Consider the following 20,943-nt stretch of genomic DNA (forward strand, 5'->3'; position numbering starts at 1 on the left):
TCACTTTAGCTACTCTCTTCCCTTTTATATACTTATAGAAGCTTTTGCTTTATATTTTGCACTAATTTTCTTTCATAATTTACCTTTTCTCTTTTTATTACTTTTTTAGTAACCCTTCGTTGATCTTTAAAAGTTTCCCAATCTTCCAGCCTTCCACTGGCCTTTGCAATATGGTTTGCCTTAGTTTTTGTCTTTATGTTATCCTTAACTTCCTTGCTTAGCCATGGATGTTTTTTCCCCCTCCTAGAATCTTTCTTCCTCTCTGGAATATATTTTAGTTGGGATAAATTGAATATCTCCCTAAACATCTGCCACTGCTCGTCAACTGTCCTACCTTGTAGTCTTCCTGCCCAGTCCACTAGGGCCAAATCTGTCCTCATGCCGATATAATTACCTTTGTTTAACTCCAGAACGCTCGTGTGGGATTCCAGCTTCTTGCCCTCAAACTGAATTTGAAATTCTAGCATGCTATGATCACTTTTCCCTCGAGGATCCTTAGCAATGAGATCATTTATTAATCCCACCTCATTACACAACACCAAATCTTGAATAGCCTGCTCCCTGGTTGGTTCCCAACATATTGCTCCAAAAAACAAATCTCTAATGCATTTAATGAACTCTCCCTCGAGGCTACCCTTGCCAATTTGACTAATGCAGTCTATATGCATATTAAAATCACCCATGATTATTGCCGTACCTTTCTTACAATCCCCCAGTATTTCCTGGTTTATACTGTTCCCCACTGCAGAACTACTGTTTGAGGACCTATAGATTACCCCCACCAGTGACTTCTTTCCCTTGCTATTTCTTATTTCTACCCAGACTGATTCTACGCCTTGATCTCCAGTGCCAATATCATTTCTCACTACAGCACTGATCTTTTCCTTCACTAACAAAGCTACACCACCTCCTTTTGCTTCTTGTTTATCGTTCCGAAATACTGAGTACCCTTAGATATTCAATTCCCAAACCTGGTTTCCCTGCAGCCACGTCTCAGTAATTGCCACTAAATCGTACCCATTTGTCTCTATTTGAGCTGTTAACTCATTTATTTTATTCTGAATGCTTTGTGGGGCGGCACAGCTCCAGCGACCCGGGTTCAGTTCTGGGTACTGCCTGTGCAGAGTTTGCAAGTACAACCTGTGACAGTTTCCTCCCACAGCCAAAGACTTGCAGTTTGATAGGTAAATTCGCCATTGTAAATTGCCCCTCGAGTAGGTAGGAGAATGGTGGGGATTTGGTAAGGAATATGGGATTAATGTAGGATTAGTATAAATGGGTGGTTGTTGGTTGGCACAGATTCGGTGGGCCGAACGGCCTGTTTCAGTACTGTATCTCTCTATGACTTCAGGTACAAAGCCTTTAAGTTTGTTCTGTTATTAAATTTCCCTACTCTTGTACGATTTCTTGGTGCAATATGATGTTCACATGTTCCGCCCCCTCCTTTTATTTTCTGGTAACAGTCAGCCTCACCACTAACCTGCACTCCTACCTTCTCCTTTAACTTCCTGTTTTTCCATGCAACTGAACCCTCCTCCCCACTATTTAGTTTAAAGCCCTATCTACAGCCCTAGTTGTGCGATTCGCCAGGACTCTGGTCCCAGCATGATTCAGGTGGAGGCCATCCCATCGGAACAGCTCCCTCCTTCCCCAGCACTGTGGAAGGGTAATGTATCCCAAAATTCGAGCAACAGGTAAAGCTAGCCGTTTCACGCTGCTACTATGCAATAGCAATACGTGTGGTGTTGGCCGCAAACAGGATCCGCTGTCAAGCCAGAAAGACATCCTGCCCATCACACAAATGAATAATGTGATATATGAATTTCAATGCCAGTGTAATGCTTGGTATATAAGCCGTATGTTCCAAAGACTGGCGGATAGTATCAAACAACATGTCCCTTCTGCTGCTTGCAAGTGACAAACCGTACCCTACCAGCCCATGCTTGCAAAACTCAAAACACAGTGTCCAACATTAAATGTGATTCTGCGATTGGACAACATTTGCTAAATAATCCGCAGTTTGCTAAGAATTACACTGACACCCAATTTAAGATTGTCAGTAGGGCTCACAGTGTGGCACATTTATGTGTACTGGAAGCTACATGTATTAATACACAGGGCCCTGTTCTTTGCAGACAAAAAGAACATGTACGTACTTTGCACCTGTTTCAGCTGGACAAAATAAGTGACAGCCATTCGCTGGTTCATTCCTCGGGGCAATGCCTTGACCAATCAGGGTCAAGCTGCCTGGTTTAAGTTTCAAACAAAGCTTGGCAGTTAACTGTCAGTCACTGTAAATGGGTGCATTCACCATGGCAATGCCTCTACCAATCAGAGTTTACTTGCAAACCAATCAGCATTCTCTTCTCATGCAGTATAAGTTGTTGTTTTCCCTTACATTGGTTATTCTTGTGTATTGTCCTGATGAGTGCAAGATGAAAAGCTTTGGCAACATGTCTCTATTTTCAGCAGATTTCAATATATGTTGTGATCAGCGGAGTAGTGGAACTAGAGAAAGACGGTGCATTCCTCCAAGCTCGGTTGTAACATTATTAAGAAGCTAATAAGCTTTGAAGCTAATTGCTCTGCATGCATTTTTCTTCCAATGGCTATTCCCCAGTGGGAATACTCATTTCAGTTTTTGGAAGAAGAAGAAGAAGAGAAGCAATGAAGGATACCAGACAGCACAGGCTGCACCAGAGGTATTCTGTGTCCAACTGCCTGTATCTTCACATCTACATCTCCAGGCAGGGGTGCATACAAATGACTTTGACAAAGTATGAATGAGATAGGTGGATTCCTGACTGAGCATAATGCTGAATACTTCCTTGGAAACATCTCAATTATAGAATATCTTGCTTTCACTATTACTGAATGAAAGAAAGCTTGCAGCGTTGATTAATAGTTAGCACAGATTGATTATCCCTGTTTGCCAAGATAGCAACAAATATATTTGCAAGTGTTGTCATACCTATCTTGCAATATCCATGAGGAACTGACTTCATCGGGTTTGAGTCTTGAGAGAGTCGGATGCAAGTGTGTAGCTGCAGCTACCATGCAAGGCAAGATTGGTGACCATGCCTGTCAGCTGAGGCCTCAAGCCTTCCTCCACCTCCAAGCAGCATTGTTACTCATAACTGCCTTCATTGTTTACCTCTTCACTTTCTAAATAAAAATATCATCTTCAAAGGCTGCTTGCAAGTTGAGTTACATTTTGAACAGTTCCAACAGCTTTAATTATTGTTGCAGCCCCATTTTCCGCATCCCTTTAATTGTCTACATGCCTTTAAATTTCACCGACATGCAATATTACATTCCCACTGTGAGTGCTCTCCCTGCATCCATTAAAATATGCACATAGAATTGTGAATAAGCATCCAAATGGATGATCCTGGTAACTTGCATCTGAGCAAGACTTTTGTTAGCTTTTGACCATTTAGAACTGATTTGCACCTGTTTGTGAAAATTGGCCCTACTACTTCTCAAATAAGAATTGATTTTAAAAAAATTAACTGGTGTGCTAACTTTAAAATGAAATCACTGTCTGATTAACAAGGAAGGGGAGAAGTAGGACAGACCAACATCAGTTTACTGAAAAATTTTACCTCTTAAGAGAGACAATATACAAACATACTTATAGCATTGCATAGCAATGGAACACTCACCTGGTTGTGGCGCTGAAAAGGAATAGAATACGATGTCAGGATCACTAAAGTATTCTACATAACACACCTCCTGCTGAACAATTTTAAAGCTGCATTCATAGGATCTCAGGAGAAAGCTTCAGCTCAGACCATCCCTGTCTTAGTCAAAAGAGAAAGTGTGCCAAAGGACAAATAAGATCTTAAAGCAGTGGAGTGGGCAAAATTAAACTTCAAAAATAATCTGTTCTAGTGAAGTAGCTGATATACTTCAGGTGCACTTTGTCTTCAGCAGCACAAAATGAATGGTTTATTTTCCAGAAAATAAAAATTGGACTAAGTGTGAAATGAGTTACTGATTTGCTGACACCTGTTCTGTGACACTGCCAAGTTGAGTTTCACCCTCGATGCCCTTTCATCTTGTATCCTGATCCAAGCCACCCCAGAACTGTAGGATGGAAATCATCTTTATTTGACAACTACAAAAGGGCTAAGCTAGGATGATGTTTAAAGTAGTATCAGACCAAATTACGATGGTCACTGATCACAAAAGTGCTTACAATTTATTTGAAGAGTGGATTGGCAGGTTCACTCAGAGATCGGAATACAGCAGATGTGAAGAGTAGAGGAAATGTTTGACATTGGGATTCAAGAACATTTTCAGAACACACTGTACCAAAGCTAGGACTGCTTGATTCTGGGGTCGGGAAACCGGCGCACCGACCAGCCTCATAATTTTTGGGCATGTCTGCCTCGGTTCCTGACCTCAGCAGGGCCTGAAAATACAGCCCTAAGGGGCTTCCAATTATAAGTGATTGAATCAAACATTGATAGTGTACTAAGAGTTTCCAATATGCGTTGCAGGCGGTGATGTTCCACAATAGTAGTGCATGATCCTAAAGTTATCTCGAGCATGTCTGGCTGTTGTTAAAATGGTTGATAAGTGGGATGCTTCAGGAAATAGAGTTTAGAATGAATTTTCTACTCCTTTATGAACTCTTTCACAAAGGCAAATTTGTTTTGTTTTGCTCTCTGAGGTTATCCTTTTTTTTTACATTGCCTATCCCAGAAAATGGGTTTGTTTATATAATTACAATCCTTTGAAATTGTTGAAATATGAGTGTTTTAAAAAGTAAATCAAAAAGTGATAACCAAAATCATCTCTCACATCTATAAATGATCAATGGTCCAGTGTAGAATTCAAGACATTATTAACCCTCTGAAGATTTCTTTAGTTCCAAGCGTTTGAATGAATTAAATCTTCTGGTTTACTGCCAGTTAATATTGAGTCCAGCATGCTTCCACAGCCATTCATATCAAGATATTTACTGCTGCTAAACAATTTCATCATTAATTATTCCATGCTGCTTAACTGATTTTTGTACACACTACACAGTCATAATAAAATGAGAAAAATCTAAACAAAATTATTGTTTTTAATTTGAATCAGAAAAAGGTAACAGAAAAATAATGTGACTCAAAAGTTTTTTTCTAAATTTAAGGTCACTCTGAATTGATTCTGAATAACAGACTGTCAGAAGCCATTTGGACTTATTTTATGATATCATGAACAGATCCTGTAACTTGTTTGCAGAACCAGGGTTCTCGGTAACCCATTCTGGGATTTGTGGACCTCACGTGAGGATAGGCTAGCACATCTGCAATTACCGTGACACACCAAAGGCAAATGGGGCAGGAAACATTCCCTTTTATGCCATAGTTCAATAAGCCACTGGCACTCCAAGTAATCTCATATGAGCAGGAGTAGGCAAGTCAGTCCCTCGAGCCTTTAACACCATTCAATTAGATCATGGCTGTTCTGCACCTCAACTCCATTTACCTGCCTTTAACCATATCTCTTGATACTCTTACCTAACAAAAATATATTGATTTCCTTCTTGAAAATTTCAATTGACTCAGCAGCCACATTTTTATTTGAGCGAGCGAGTTCCAGCTTTCCACTACCTCTTGTAGTGGAGGCTGGGTCATTGAATTTGTTCAAGGCTGAGTTAGATAGATTTTTGATAGACAAGGGAGTGAAGAGTCATGGGGAACAGACAGGAAAGTAGAGTCGAGACCACCATCAGATCAGCCATGATCTTATCGAATGACAAGCAGGCTGTAGGGGCTGCTGCTAAGTCCTTTATTCCTATCTCCTATGTTTGTGTGAAAAGGTCTTTCCTGATTTCACTAGCACAACATTTCTTTAGCCTTTTTGATGACTTTTGTAAGTGTGCACTAATTTTTAGTGATTTGTGTATGTGGACACTTAATCTCTTTGCTCCTCCATAGCTCCTAGACTCTCCATTAAGAAATCATTCCAGTTGGTCTTTCTCGGATCCAAAGTGGATGACCTCATACTTAACCACATTGAACTCCAGCTGCCATAGTTTTACTAACTCACTTACTTTGTCTCTGTCCTTTGTAACTTCCTGCTCCCATCCCCTCAACTGTCATCTGCAAACTTGGATAGACAATGCTCTATTCATTGATCCAGGTCATTATATATATATGAGAAGGTCATGTGAAGAATAGTAACCAAAGTGTTTAGGAAAGGGGAAGGAAAAACCAGAAAGAAAAAAAAGTGGATCCCTGTACGAACTTAAAAGGAGCATTTTTTCAAGATAGGATGTGTGGTTTGAGTGCTGTAAACGCCTCTTGTGTAGACTGGAGATCGAATGCCGTCAATGCGTAACATACAAAAAGGAGCACTGTTTGTGAGAAAATGCATTCTTGCAGCATAAAGTCACATTTGGATTCAACTTGGTACTTAGATCTTGAACAGAACACTGAATGCTATCTTTTGTGTAGAGTAAAATACTTTAGCAACAAATTCATAACATTTTCCGTTATTTTTCCCCCTGGACAAGATCTGGGGTTTATAATTTTTTTCTAACCTCGGTAATCCTTGGAAGGAGTGAGTGCACTGCAGTCATTTGGAACCTGTTGGATCTGGACTCCCTATGCTGAAAATCTGCCTCAATCATATTCATGTATTCGTGCCATCTGTGTCTGCTGTACCTTCTGTGAGGTAGCCATGGCCAATCTACTGGCTGCAATCTGAAAATAGGTTTGAAACAGCTAGAGCCTGTGCTCAGAGCTGTTACATGGCAGTGACATACATTTGCTTTGATGAAAGTTAAGGAGAAGCAGTTAAAAATCCATCAAACAGGAAACATCTGCAGCCAGCATCTTCCAGTTATCTAACATCAGAAAAAAGTTCTACGTTTGCATTCCAAGCAAGCCAATCATTCTGCTTTTAGTTTTCGCTGTTGTACCATAATGGGAGTTCTTGTAAGAATGAAACATTTAGAACACAGAGATGGAATTGTATCAATAATTTTTAAGGAGGTTTATTGCCAAATCTAATAGCAGGCAAGAAGAGGTTAATAAAATTCTGCTGGCAAGGATAGTGCTGATTCAATTAAAAGCCACATCCTGTCTTCCCATACAGCTGTACCAAGGAACTTCTATCAGTCAACTACCCAACACAAGGCCTTGTTCATTTAAAAAAAATGTTTACCATATTTCTTTGATTAGATCTATCTTGAATTTACTTGAAATCTTTTCATCGAATAAAAGTCACAAAAATAAAATGACTGCAGAAAGCAGATTTGATCATTCCACAATTTAATTAATCCAGAGCAGATTAAAACAATTTAAGTCACACTGTTTTACAAGTTACTCCCTTTTATTTACACCACATGAAAATATACACCAGATTTTACATTAATTATAAAAGAACACTATCTCCAAGGTACAAATGGGTTGCTTTGAGGCCAATAATATGAACCCCCACACACTGATCGGGCACATCACTTTTGTAGCATTTTCTGGGGAGCAGATGCTTGATGTGTACCATGTGGCTGCCACCTTATTATCATCCCCTACATATATGTAATATAATGATAGGAACACAAGTTAAATGGAAAACCATAACATCCATTACGAGTTTATAATTACATTTGATGTTGACCTGCAGTAGTATTTTTAAGTCACCCTGGAATACAGTCACAAACGTTGCTAATCTAAAGTCTAATCTCATCCAAACAATGATATGACTCTAATTAGGTTTAATTTGTTCGGGGAAAAAGTTGTAATCCTTTGTGGACAAAATGGGGATATATTTTCCTTCTTTTGCTAATCATGGCAAAACAGGTTGGAGTGAGTATCCCGTGAACAGAGGAAATTTTGCCCATACAGATAGGTTCTATGGGTGCATCTATTCAGAAGTAAGAGTCTGACAATTTTCTGTTTATAAATCTTAGCAACAAAAGAGGTGTGATTGAAAAGTGGTGGGTTGTCGGGAGAAATTACCAACGGCGGCGCAGTGGTTAGGACCGCAGCTTCACAGCTCCAGCGACCTGGGTTTAGTTCTGGGTACTCTCTGTGCAGAGTTTGCAAGTTCTCCTTGTGACCTGCGTGGTTTCCTCCGGGTTCTCCGGTTTCCTCCCACATGCCAAAGACTTGCGGGTTGATAGGTAAATTGGCCATTGTAAATTGCCCCCAGTGTAGGTAGGTGGTAGGAGAATTGAAGGAAGGTGGGTATGTGAGAGGGAAATGGGATTAATGTAGGACTGGTATAAATGGGTGATTGATGGTCAGCACAGACTCAGTGGGCCGAAGGGCCTGTTTCAGTGCTGTATCTCTCTATGACTCTATTCATCTGATGAAAGATCATTGGCCGGAATTTTACATTGGTTGGGAGGCCCTGCCCAGTGGCCAAAAAGTCAGGGGCAAGTCCGTCTCTGCTGGGCCTAGGGAACCATGCCAGGATTTTACGCTCCCAAGGCCCTTAATTGGCATTGGGCGGGACTTTCACCTCGTTGAGGCAGGAAGTCCCACCTCCAAGATCAGCAGGCCGGCAGCTCTCAGTCCCAGCAGCACCACTGGGAGCAGAGGCCACTGCTGGGACTGCACCCAGCCAACGGCAGCAAGAGGGACGATGGCCCTGGAAACAAGATAAGTTTTTGGGGCCTTTCTGCGGACAATCGGCAGACCCCGGCGAGGCAAGGGGGGTCAGTTAGGTGGGCAAGGAGTGTTGTGCAGTGGGGGCAGTTGAGCTGTGGTGTGGGGGCCCTCCGTGGGGCACAGTGTGCCCAATCAGGAGGCCCCCCCCCCCCCCGTCAGCCCGCTAGGAGATTGGCAGGTTTTACGTTCTGGGGGCCTGAGCTGCCTGCCGTTATCTGGTAATATACATGTGACGGTAGGAGGAGGCCCTTAAGTGGCAGTTAATTGGCCTGAGGTGGGTGGGTCGTTTCTCGCTGCCACCCCTCGTAAAATTGTAGCGGGGCGTGGCCACCCCCCCACTCAATTTTATGGCCCCCCCTGCCACCAGCCCGCTCCTGTGGGGGGCCATAAAATTCCAGTCATTAACTCTGCTTCCCTCGCCACAGATGCTGCCGAGCCTGCTAAGTATTTTCAGCATTTTCTGTTTTTATAACACATTAATCATCCCTATTTAGTGCTGCTCCAAGCATCTTTCAAAACCAGGAATAAAAATGTTGATGGAAAGAAAAGTCTCGTTGAACTAGCTAAATGTTACTTATAAGGAGTTCATGCTGCAGAGGCCCATTAACAGATGAGTATTTAATTCCCGGCCTGTTGTTGGGACAACAAAGGCAAACAATTGTGAATAACCCAGAAAGCAATTGATAGAATAGGAGATTTCGGACCAAGCGTGTGGGCGTAATTGTGATCAGAGACAAGGAGCAAGATCTGGGAATGCGGAGGATTATGAACCAAAGCAGTGTCACACCTACCAGTGGGTCTACTGCAATAAGAGTAAAGTACCAAGGTATAATGAGTACAGCCCGAGGATACTCTGATTCACTGAGGAGACTGTGACTGTATCACCTGATGTATGAAGACCTGAGGGTCGATCGTAATCTAATCTTTGCTATCCCTGTTGCGTTTTGTTCTGTGTGTCATGTGTGTATTTGTTTGGCTTTTGGTAAACAGATGCTTCATATTTTGCACAATAACCCTGAATTTCCCAGGACTGAATGGTCAGTTTTCCAGTGTACTTGAAGCCAGGAAATGCAGAAACCCTTTAAAAGTTTCCATAATTTCAGTGTGGGCATGTAATACACTCATCCACAGATGAACAGTGTATTATAATACAATTTGTTTGATATTTGAAACTCCAATTGCACAAAAAACAGCATGAGGGCCTGCCCAAGTGATTTAAAATAGCATGACCCCATGATTTCTAAGGAGGTCAGGGGGATCAGCAGTGGGTGGGCAGAAATCCTGCTCTGCCAGCAATCTGTTCTGCCTTTTCCAAGGACTGCTCACGAGTTTCAGGGCCAATGTGTTATTCAGCCCCATTTTCCCATTGGGTCCTAAACATTTCAGTGATGCCTATGCATGTAGTCTCTGTGAACTGGCCCCTTAGTTGAAACAGTAGCACTGGCTGTATAACCACAACACTTCCTCACCAGTTTGTGTCAGCGCAGAATAGTGGACATGTTTGAGGCTTTATAATCTATCCCTGCTCATTTATAGGCAATTGTAAATCATTCTCAAAGTATTTGTTTGTTTATTCCTGGCATGTGGATGATGCAAGCCTGCTTTAATTATCCATCCCTTGTTGCTCTTAGAAGGTGTTGGGTCTTTACTGATTCACTTTTACAACTGATTAACTTACTAGGACACTTTAGGGGACAGGAAGAGGGCAATTTTCAACAGGTGCTCAGTAGTTTAATGGTGGATATATGGACATTAGGCCCCTGAAAATTGGATTGTGCCCTCGCTCCCCCTCCGTATCTGCTAGAAGGATTCCCAAGACCATCAAGACTCCTGTTAGGTATCCAGCAAACCTGCTTGAGATTGCCGGGCACCTATTTAACATATGCAAATTAGCATCCTGGACTTGTTCCAGGCCTCAAATACCATTTTGAACAACTTTAGCAAGATAGTCACCAGCTCTACAACAGGCCTGCAAATTATGGGCTGGAACAGTCAAGAGGGTATTATTTCAATGTTATGTACAGGAGTCATCAGCTGTTTGCCAATAAATCACTAGTTTGTTCATTTTGACTGCTAATGTGCTGCTATTGCTGGTTTGGCTATGTTGGCTGCTGTACCTGGTATTAAACTTTCCAGAGAGTATCAGGCTAAGTCTACAGTGGAATTTTGACCATGGCCTTCTGGTAAATCTCTGGTTGACTCTGTGGTTTGATGATTGGGGTGCCTTGTAGCTGGAGGAGTAGGAGGAAAGAGTCAATCTGCTCTTTCTGCTGTGCATACCTGCATCAAGCAAGAGCCAAGTGTGCTATTGGCCAGGGCCAGTGACTATCTCCTTGCCTATGGAGGCTACGAAGAAGTAAAATAGAGCTCAGGGCTTGTCCAGGATTGCAGCTTACCGTTACTTGCAAGACATCATCAATTTCACACACACACACAGCCTTGGGTGGTCCAACACAATACACGGGAGTGTACATGAACTGGAAGGTCTTCCACTCCCTGACCATAGCTGATGTACAATGACATGCAGGTTGGTGCCAGATATCTTGGCAATCCTTATGATGGCTTCACCCTGTGCTAGTCCTCAATTTCTGCTTTATTTCATGTACTCCATCAGGTCAAAGTCAGACTTCTTATAAGAAAGCTCTTAGTGAGAGCCTTATCTTAGCAGCTCCGGTCAATGCATTGAATTTCTTCCGACATTTCTGCCAAACATGTGATGTGAGCCTCCTGGCATTCATGTGCTCTGCTATCTCTTCCCACACTTGAGCTGTCTGACAGGGCAGTTTGTGTCCATCTGTGGGGAACAACAATTCTTTCCTTCTGGTCACATCCTCCACCAAGATCTTTACAGCACTGTCAGAGAAACGGGGGAAACTAGCCACAAATATTTCTCAGCCAGCAGCAGCTCTGTCATTCAACATTTGACAAAAGAACCTCCCATTTCAGAGGTGCAGTTTGCCTTTAAATCTTTGTAGCCTTAATGGATTTCCTGCCCGTCCCTCCTAATGGCTGAGCTTCCAATTACATGCATAAGTAATTTGGCTTTTTACGACAGTCCAGTAGCTTAAATGCCCAAATTCACAACTTGTCATCGTAGGTTTTAAACTAAAACAGGGTTGCCAGCTCAGTACCTATAGCTGAAACTGGCTATGACTATATTGCAGAGTTTTGACCCAAAAATCATCATAACAGCATTCGGAACGTTTATAAGATATCCCTCCACTGTGTCTAAGTGGGTGCCCAGTGCACATGCCACTAGTGTTTCAGTGGAAAACTGCAGTGCATGTAATAAACATCATTCAGCTGGGAAATGCAGTGCATATCTGAATGTGGAACTCCTCTACACTATTCAATCCATCTTCCAATGTCATGTTCAAGGATGTAAATAAATGCTGACTATGATGTGGCTGCTCTAGCAACTTTCATTTGAAAGCACATCCACCAAGTCTCTGTCCCCATACCATATAACATACTGACCCTCTGCCCCATACCAGATATTCCTTTGGAATATTTCCAGTGCTGATGTTGTACCGAATGGTAAACTATCAAAACAATATCTTCTGAACGGAGTGATAAAGGTTGTCAATAACCTTGACTTCCCGTACAAAGGAACTTGCCAAAAGCCACTATTCTTGCCAGCTTTGTGAACATAGTACTTTTGGATAACTTTGCCAAACTTTCGTCTACTGAGGACATTGGATGAATTTCCCTTGCCACAGCCTTGTTAAGTTGAATTAAGTCTACATAAGTGTGAAGAGTACCATTAGATTTAGGAACTGGAACAATTCCAGAACACCACTCTGCAGGTTTAATGTCAAGAGAAATGACTCCCATCCCGGTCAACTCTTCTAGCTGAAGTTGGACTTGCTTCAATAGTGGGTGTGGTATCTTCCTAGGCCTGAAAACACATACTGGTTTAGTATCTTCCCGCAAAGTAATACTGTAATTCAGTCTTAAGTCTTCCTAGACCAGTAAACAGTTTCGGAAAGTCTTTTTGGAAGTGACTCCTGGATTCTTACTGCCTCACTTCCACTTTCCTGATAAGATTAAGGTCTATACAAGCACTTCTACTTAAAAGAGAAAATTCTTGATTTTGTAGAACATACAGTGTTTCCAATATCTGCTTTGCTTTGTACTGGAGTGTTGCCTGTAGCTTTCCCTTGAGTTTCAGTTCAATCCCTCCTGGACTGTGTAACTGAGTTTCCGTTGGTTGCAAGCAAAGCATTGATAATCGTGGTTCTTTGTCTGATAAAACTGTTACACTTGCTCCAGTGACTAGTTTAAAGTTGGTGATATGTCCGTTGACATATATATCTGCAGACCAGAATGCATGATTAAGATAATTGATTTCACCAAGGAAGTTTTCTGATTTCTCTTCTGATGGAGATTGTTCAGCTGCATTAATACGTGAAGACTTTTCTGTTAGAACCTTTTAAAGTAAAGGTCTTACTTTGGCTCATCTTCCCAAAATGGCCAAATTTCTTGCAGTAAAAGCATTCTGCTTTGTTTGCATGACACTGTTCGTGCCTTTGGGTCTTTTTGGCGCCACAGCGCTGGCAGGGTTTCATGGCGTCTTGCACTTTCACTCCCAAGTAGTAAAGTGGAATTGAAACCCAAGATCGGCCATGATTGTATTGAATGGTGGAGCAGGCTCAATGAGCCATATGGTCTACTTCTGCTCCAATTTCTAGTGTTCTTGTGTACCTTCTTTTCTGGTGCTTCAGTTACAGTCCTGTGCTTAAGGAACTGTATGGTCACTGGAGGTTTCCTGAACCAAGGTTTTTCTTCAGCTCTCAGGATTGCTTTGTTCTGCTTACGGACCTCCGCTTGTCTCACCAGTTGTATTGCTTTGGCTAGGCTGAGGTCTTCCTTAGACTGCAATAAATGTGTTAGGGATTCATCAGCAATACCAACTACAGTGCGGTCTCGTATTAATTCTGATTTTAGGTCTCCATATTCACATCCTTCCACTAGCCTGTAAAGGTAGTGAATAAAAGCATTTACCAGTTCACCTGGTTTCTAGGCCCTTCTGTTGAATTTGGCCCTTTCTAGAATCTTGTTACTCCTCAGTTGAAATAATTATCAAACACTTTTAAGACTTCTTCAAAGTTATTTGATGTCTTATTAATGCACTGTCTTGCAGTAACATCAACTTTCTAGAGCTCAAATTGGAAAGACAGCTTAAAATATTTCTTTAACTGTTTGGCATCTGCCAAATTCAGGAATGGTGACAGCTTGAATCCTGAAGTGCAGCTGTATGCATGAGGTGTTGGATTCTCTTGGTAGGAGACTGCTATGCTGGGTGAGGGGCAAGGTGCTAACATCTTTGTTAGATATTTATCCTTCTGTTCCTTCAACCATTATATGTAATGTCAAATGTTTCAGGAGAATTGATTTCCAGCTACTGTGGGGTTGTCATTTGTGGCAGGGAAAACAATTAAAGTGCTTGTGTACATTGTCATTGGTGGAACTTCTGACTGCAAACATCATGGGATGGATTTGCATCAGCAACACATGGGCAGTAACCCAGCCATTATAGTACCTGCCGTATTCCAGACAGGTTCCATAATGGGCAGACAAACTGCTCTGGTAGATAACCACCCATGTGTTGATTGTGAACATTGGCTGATGTAACACCAGGATCCCAAATTTCCACAATGAATTTGTTGTTCACACATGAAAAATCAAGCATGAAGCCGCAAGGTGGGCCCTGCACTCGTGTTTTGTAAAGGGTCAGGCACCATCATTGCAGGTAATTTTTTAACGTTTTCTATTGCAAGAATCTGGAAGTACTCTGGACTGTTTCTGAAGATGTAGTGAGTTCCTGGATTTACTGGAGAGTGTTACCACATCCTCAAGGGGTGAGGGAAGGGAGTGTAGAGGAATAGGTGACCCACCCGCACAAAAGCTGCGACAGGCAGAGGGGCAGCAATGGAAGTACCTCTGATTTTGCAGGACGACAGGGAGTTAGAGCAGAGGCTGTGAAGAGGTCAGGCTGTGTGCCAAGTTGGAACTGGAATCCTTCATGCTACTTGACAGTGACAGGAGTCTGTCTGGCAGGCCTGCCAATGCACCCAGCATCTCTATGTGCGTACCCATTCAGCGCTCTCCTATATGCTATAATAGTTTCACTATTGTATCTTCAATTTTTCACATTGAAGAACATAAGAAATAGGCCATTCAGCCCTTCGAGCCCACTCTGCCACTCAGTGAGATCATGACTGATCTTCTACTGCAACACCATTTTCCTGCACTAGCCCCATATCCGTTGATATTTTTAATATGTAGAAATCTATCAATCTCAGTCTTGAACATACTCAACAATCCTCTAGGGCAGAGAATTCCAAAGATTAACCACCTTCTGAGTGAAGAAATTCCTCCTCATCTCAGTCCTAAATAGCCTTCTCCTTATTCTGAGACTGTATCTCTGGTTCTAGACTCCCCAGCCAGTGGAAACATCCTTCCTGCATCAACCCTGTCGAGCCCTGTAAGAATTTTAGTATGTTTGAATGAGATCACCTCTCATTCTTCTAAACGTCAGAGAATAAAGGCCCAATGTATTTAATCTTTCCTCATAGGACAATCCCTCCATCCCAAGAATTAGTTTGGTGAACCTTTGTTGCACTCCCTCCACGGCAAGTATATCTTTCCTTCGGTAAGGAGACGAAATCGGCACACAATACTCCAGCTGCAGTCTCATCAAGGCTCTATATAATTGCAGTAAGACATTTTTACTCCTGTACTCAAATCCTCTTGTAATAAAGGCCAACATACTGTTAGCCTTCTTGATTGCTTGCCATCTGGCGGACGCCCGGCTGCATTTTACGGTATTCTGCCCGTGGCCTCCAAGAGCTGCTGGACGTGCACTCCACCCCTGCCTTCCCTCGCAATTTTATGGGACCCCGCCCCACCATCCTGCCCATCCCTAGAGGGCTGATAAAATTCAGCCCCATCTCTCTGTGGTAAAGGCCTGCTCAGATTGTGAAAAAGAACCCGACCGAACCACAGCAGACCCGAGCCCGACCCGACCCAAGTCCCTCCGATTTTGTCCCGACCCGACCCCGACTCCAACTCAACCCGACCTGAGCCCAACCCGACCATCCCTTTACTTACCTTCCGACTCGGAACCTCATATGATGACATCATAGTGACGTCACTAGCTCACTGCGCAGACTCAGTTTCGTCCTGGACTCCCAACTCAGGTAAGTTTTTAATTTCACTATTTACCAGCATACCACTTAACGTGTGTGTCGGGCCCGACGCAGTCCCAGCCTGACCCGGAATCAGCCTGACCCGAGCGGAGCCCGAATGCCAGACCCGTAAGAGGGGTCCGACCCGATCCAAATCTGACACGTCTTCGGGTCCCGTCAGGTTCGGGTCGGGTAGCAGGCCTTTACTTTGTGGTGAAAGGTCAGTGGTATACTATCCAGCCTTCAAAAATTTGGCTTCACTACAATTGTATAACTATGGCTGGAAGTTTATGCCCCCCAAACAAGCGGGCTGGTGGCAAGGGGTGGCACGTAAAATTGGGTGGGAGACGGGGGGCCATTCCCGACCCCTCCTGCCCCCATTGCAATTTTACGCAGAGCGGTGGTGGCAAGAAATGGCCCGCCCACCCAGGCCAATCAAGGCCTTTAAGTGGCCAATTATCTGGCACTTAAGGGCCTCCGTCTGCCACTGCGGGTATTTTACCCTTGGCTGGCGGGCGCTGAGGCCTCAAAAAGCTGCCTGGTGAAACTAGGCGGCCTTCTTGCGGGCTGATGGGGGACCCTCCTGATCGGGCATCCTGTGTCCCACAGTGGGCTGTCCCCGAAGCCCCAACTGCCCCCAATGCACAACACTCTCCTAGCCCACCCTAACCAACCACACCCCCCCCCCCCCCCCCCCACCTTGCCTCGCCGGGGCCTGACCAATTTTTTAGGACAAGTTTTTGAAGGCTGGGTAGTATAGCACTGACCTTTCACCGCAGAGACCTGGGGCTGAATTTTATCAGCCCTCGAAGGGAGACTAACCTTTTTCCGGGGCCATCCTTCCTGTTGCTTTCAATGGTTGGGTGCAGTCCCAGAAGTGGCCATCACTCCCAGTGGCGCTGCTGGGACTAAAAGCTGCCGCCCGCTGATTGTCCGACAGCTCCATTAGAGCCTCAAGGAGGTGGAAGTCCCACCCAAGACCAATTAAGGGCCTGGGGAGTGAAAAATCCCAGTCTGGCTCCCCAGGCCCGGCGGAGGGGGGCTCACCACCGACTTTTTGGCTGGTGGACTGGACCTCACGCCCAACGAAAAATTCCGGCCTGTTAGTTTCCTGCCTTTTTGTGTTTGTTTATATTGCACAGAGACACAGAATGGAATGTGAACTGTAGCATTCAGCATATGTGACAGGTACAATCCAGGACATGGTGATATCATTATTTTTAACTTCTGGAAGCTCCAGTTCCATGCAAAGCGATGCCAACTCAATCAAACCCAATAACAAGTCACATTGGCTAATGGGAGTTCAGTCTATATTGTGAAACATTGTAAAGGATACTGCTTTCTGTGGCTGAATTATTTATTGTAATTACAGCAATATTTAAAGAATAAAAGGTAAGAAAAAATGACGGTATATTTAGAAGTTGCTAACTGTTCTCATTTCCCCACTTGTATGTTACAAGCAGTCAATTTATATATTCACAGCAACTTATTTCTTTAGATAATTTGTTTTTTGTGTTTCCTTTACTTTGCAGGGCCGTTGTGTAAACTTCAGCCGAGTCTAGGCACAGTAGAAATGCTGAAGCTAGAGCTGTTTTATTTTTCAGTCCCTACTGAGGAATGGTGAAGGATTCTGTAGTTCCATGGACATCAATAATCTTCTATAAAAACGATGTGGGAAAACACCATCTTCATGGTGCATCTTGATAACTTGTCACAAAACTGCAGCAAGATCAATGCAGGTTTCCCTGCAATCCACCAAGAACTATATGGAGATAAGTTAACGTATGAGCTGCTTCCCTCCTGATCACCGGCCCAGAGTAATGGTGCTACAGCAACGGCAAAAAGTAAACATGAGCACCCCACCCACCCCCACCTTGGGAAAAAAACTCCATCAATTCTAGGCACTTGAAGCTTGAAGTCACTGAACTTTTTTCCAGTCTGAATGTAATCTGACTGTAATGTGCTGTTTTGGGTAATCACATTTTATAGACAGAGTGTATTGTCAAAATAGAGCCTATTAGCCACAGGCGGAGCAGCAATCCCACCAGGCCTACCCGGTGCATAAGTTCATTGCCTTTCGGCGATGTCACATTACAAGATCTTTCCAACTTCACCACTTTACAATGCCTTACGGGAGCCGTCTGACTGAAAATCTTGTCATTTTCCACTGAAAAGTGCACACGCATGACAAAATGTAGACAGGATGCCCCAAGGTATGGGAATCAGCTAGACTTTGCCCTTTAGTTTTTGAAGACACCTTTCTTTCATTATGTGCCAGGAAAGGAAATTAATAGAGCGTTATCTTACAGCAGCACAGCCTATAACCAAAGATCTTCAGAAATTGAGACATTGGTGCTCTGAGGCCTGACATCGTGGCTGGTGCTTTGCCATTGCTGTAATCCTGTGTTCAGTAGCTCATAGCATGTCATCGTATTAAAGCATACTCATTGATCTGTGTACTTCTATTAAACAAATAAATACAATAAAATAGAGCAGCTCTGTTACAACCCAAGGTTGTATTAGGTTGGTATCCTCCCATTCTTCAAATCTCCAAGGGCTTTACAGTGTCACAAGCCAGCAACTCTCTTTGCATGAGAATTTCAAAGTTTAATTAATATAATTAAAGGCAACAGCAAGCAGCAGCCTGTGAAGATTTTGCTCATCTTTTTTATGCTTTTTGACATTGAATGACCTATTACTATTTAAGCTTTGCTTAGATTTTTAAAACATACTTTGCACTGGTTATGTTCGAAAGAGAGAAAAGGTACCCTTATTTGTAACCAAACAATGAAGGTATATTTGCCTACTGCAGCCCCTTTTCCCTAACATTGAGGAAAAATATATTTAATTAATTTCTTTTTTCCAACCGTCTTGTCAAAACGACGATCCCAAATGATGTCAGTATGAGCGGAAACACTGTGGGGGAGAAGAAAGCAGCAGCTGAGAAAAAGCTCGAATGATGCAGTCACTTTCGATACTGTACATGAAATGCAAAATGGATATTCGAGTCGAAACCTGACAAAGCGCGCCTGCTTTGATGTGAACTGGTATAGACAATGACCAGTGGCTGGGTCAGTGGGATGTCTCTCTGCGAGCAGGGAAGCTTATCAAATGACACTAAAAATAAGTTCAACAACCATCACATTTGAGAGAACAGGCGAACATTTCACATTTGGTGGGCAAGCAAGTGGGCGAGATGGGAAGAACGATTGTGAAAAGTCCTGGTCTAATTATGCTTTTGAGCTGTTCATCAAAATCACATGGGACATGAATATTTCCCTTGGTTTACATGCAAAATTTATGATGTTGCCAAAAGAAGCTCTGTGTATAACCACTTGCTTAATCTTTTGCTGATTATTATTTAAAGGAATGGCAAAATTATAAGTACTACCTATCAGTATGTCACAAAATAAATTTTATGAGAATTTTTGAATCTGCCTGATTTTTAAGAGACAATTTAAACAAAATTGAGGATTTTCAGAATCTGTAGAATTGGGTTCTCTATCTGTGTTTTTAATTAAGAGATCACACTGTTTTCCAAAGTCCCCCCCTTTTACTTAAGGGCCGTCTACATCTAGCCAAAACTTTGTGCACACTTGAATTTACACCAATTTAGAACAAACTGAATTAGTTTAATGTTGCACAGATCTGTGATTTCATAAGAAATTTGGCTTCATAATTTGCTTAACAAACTTAAGTGTTCATTTTCTTAATTTGTATACAAGTAGAATTAAAATGAAACTGTCTCCAGCAAAGACGATGTGCCTGCTGTATTGCTGGAGTACACTGTAGTGCATGGTGCAAACTCAGCATTTGGACTTCTGTAAAAATTGCTTAAAGTTAACACAGACAATCTATATGTTTTGTTATAATCTTCTGTAATAGGTCAGTATAACATACATTCAAAAGGGTTTAAAATACTATTCAAAACTTCTTGTACATATCCACATCCAGAACAGTAGCACATAATGCCAAAGCAAAAAACTAAGTAAAATACATTTATTATCCATTCATTATACAAAACTACACAAACTGGTTTATTGACTGCTAACCATCTCTTTAAAGACCATGAGTTAATGTCTTTCTTTAAAATGATATACAACAACAACAATAATGAATTAAAAAGAATGCTCTCTAATATTTTAGGCAAGGTAACATAACATCATAGAAAACTCACTGAACTGTGTGGATGTAAAAGCTGTGCACAGAAAATGATTTGAAGCTGAAAAACAATTGAAAAATATAGAAATAAAATTTCACACATTGATGGAGTTCACATATTTGTCATATATCTAAAAATTTACAAAGTACATGTTTACCCAAATTCCACAAAGTTTAATCTGAAAGATATATTTTTAAAAATATATTCAATCAATATAGAGTTATAATAATGCAAGGTTTTCTGTCTGATTTTTTTTGTTTAGATAATTGCTCCAATTTCCTTTGTGAACAAGATAAATCTGTGTGACAATAAAAATGAGAGATTATACCTGTGCATGGAGATTTTGATTGTGAATTTATTTGCAGATATAAATGAATTTGCAGGTGTTTGGCATGACATGTGTTTTCGATAGGTCAAGTGAAATTGAACTAGGGTATATCATATGCATACATATTTTAAATTAATACAGACAAAAATTAAAGTCAAAACTGGTATTAGACAGAAGGTTACTTCTATAGAATTCTAATATGTGTCACCAACACTTCTAAAGGCAAACTGAAAATAAAACATAAAAATTCTGTACTACAATAACCAGCAAAAATTGTAGCACTGCCCATAATCTATGTAGTCCATGTTACTTTACAGATGAATGTACCTGAAAACTGTATATTGTGTTCAATTCTGTTTTTAGGACGAAGTGCTGAAAGAAAACTTCATTTGGCCCTAAATATGGAATACTATCAGTTTACATAAAGTGATTTTTTTTCAGTTCATCAATGTGTGCTTAGTAAACAAACTTGGGCTTGCAGTATACAGTTCATCTACCATGATGGTCGGCTGAATCCAAGACCTGTATTTTGCTCCATTGTGATGGCCTTCAAAAGTCAATCTAAATTGATAAACTTTCTGACCAACATTTTCAAAGTCTGAATTAGAATTGTAGAATATGGCAGTGAGAGATACAGAGGTGTAATCATAT

The 20,943-nt window shown here is 41.9% G+C and overlaps 1 protein-coding gene across 1 annotated transcript in view; it reads left to right on the forward strand.

The window, feature by feature from the left end:
- The window catches only part of antxr2a (ANTXR cell adhesion molecule 2a), a 307,229-nt gene extending 286,932 nt beyond the window's left edge, over positions 1–20,297 (forward strand). Inside the window, exon 17 of the mRNA XM_068038944.1 lies at positions 17,335–20,297. Within this exon, the coding sequence (XP_067895045.1) occupies positions 17,335–17,364 (30 nt within the window). The 3' untranslated portion in view covers positions 17,365–20,297. The remainder of the gene's footprint in view (positions 1–17,334) is intronic.
- The last annotated feature ends 646 nt before the right edge of the window (positions 20,298–20,943 follow it).

Source organism: Heterodontus francisci, chromosome 1 (genome assembly GCF_036365525.1).
Source record: "Heterodontus francisci isolate sHetFra1 chromosome 1, sHetFra1.hap1, whole genome shotgun sequence".
NCBI classification, from domain to species: Eukaryota; Metazoa; Chordata; class Chondrichthyes; order Heterodontiformes; family Heterodontidae; genus Heterodontus; species Heterodontus francisci.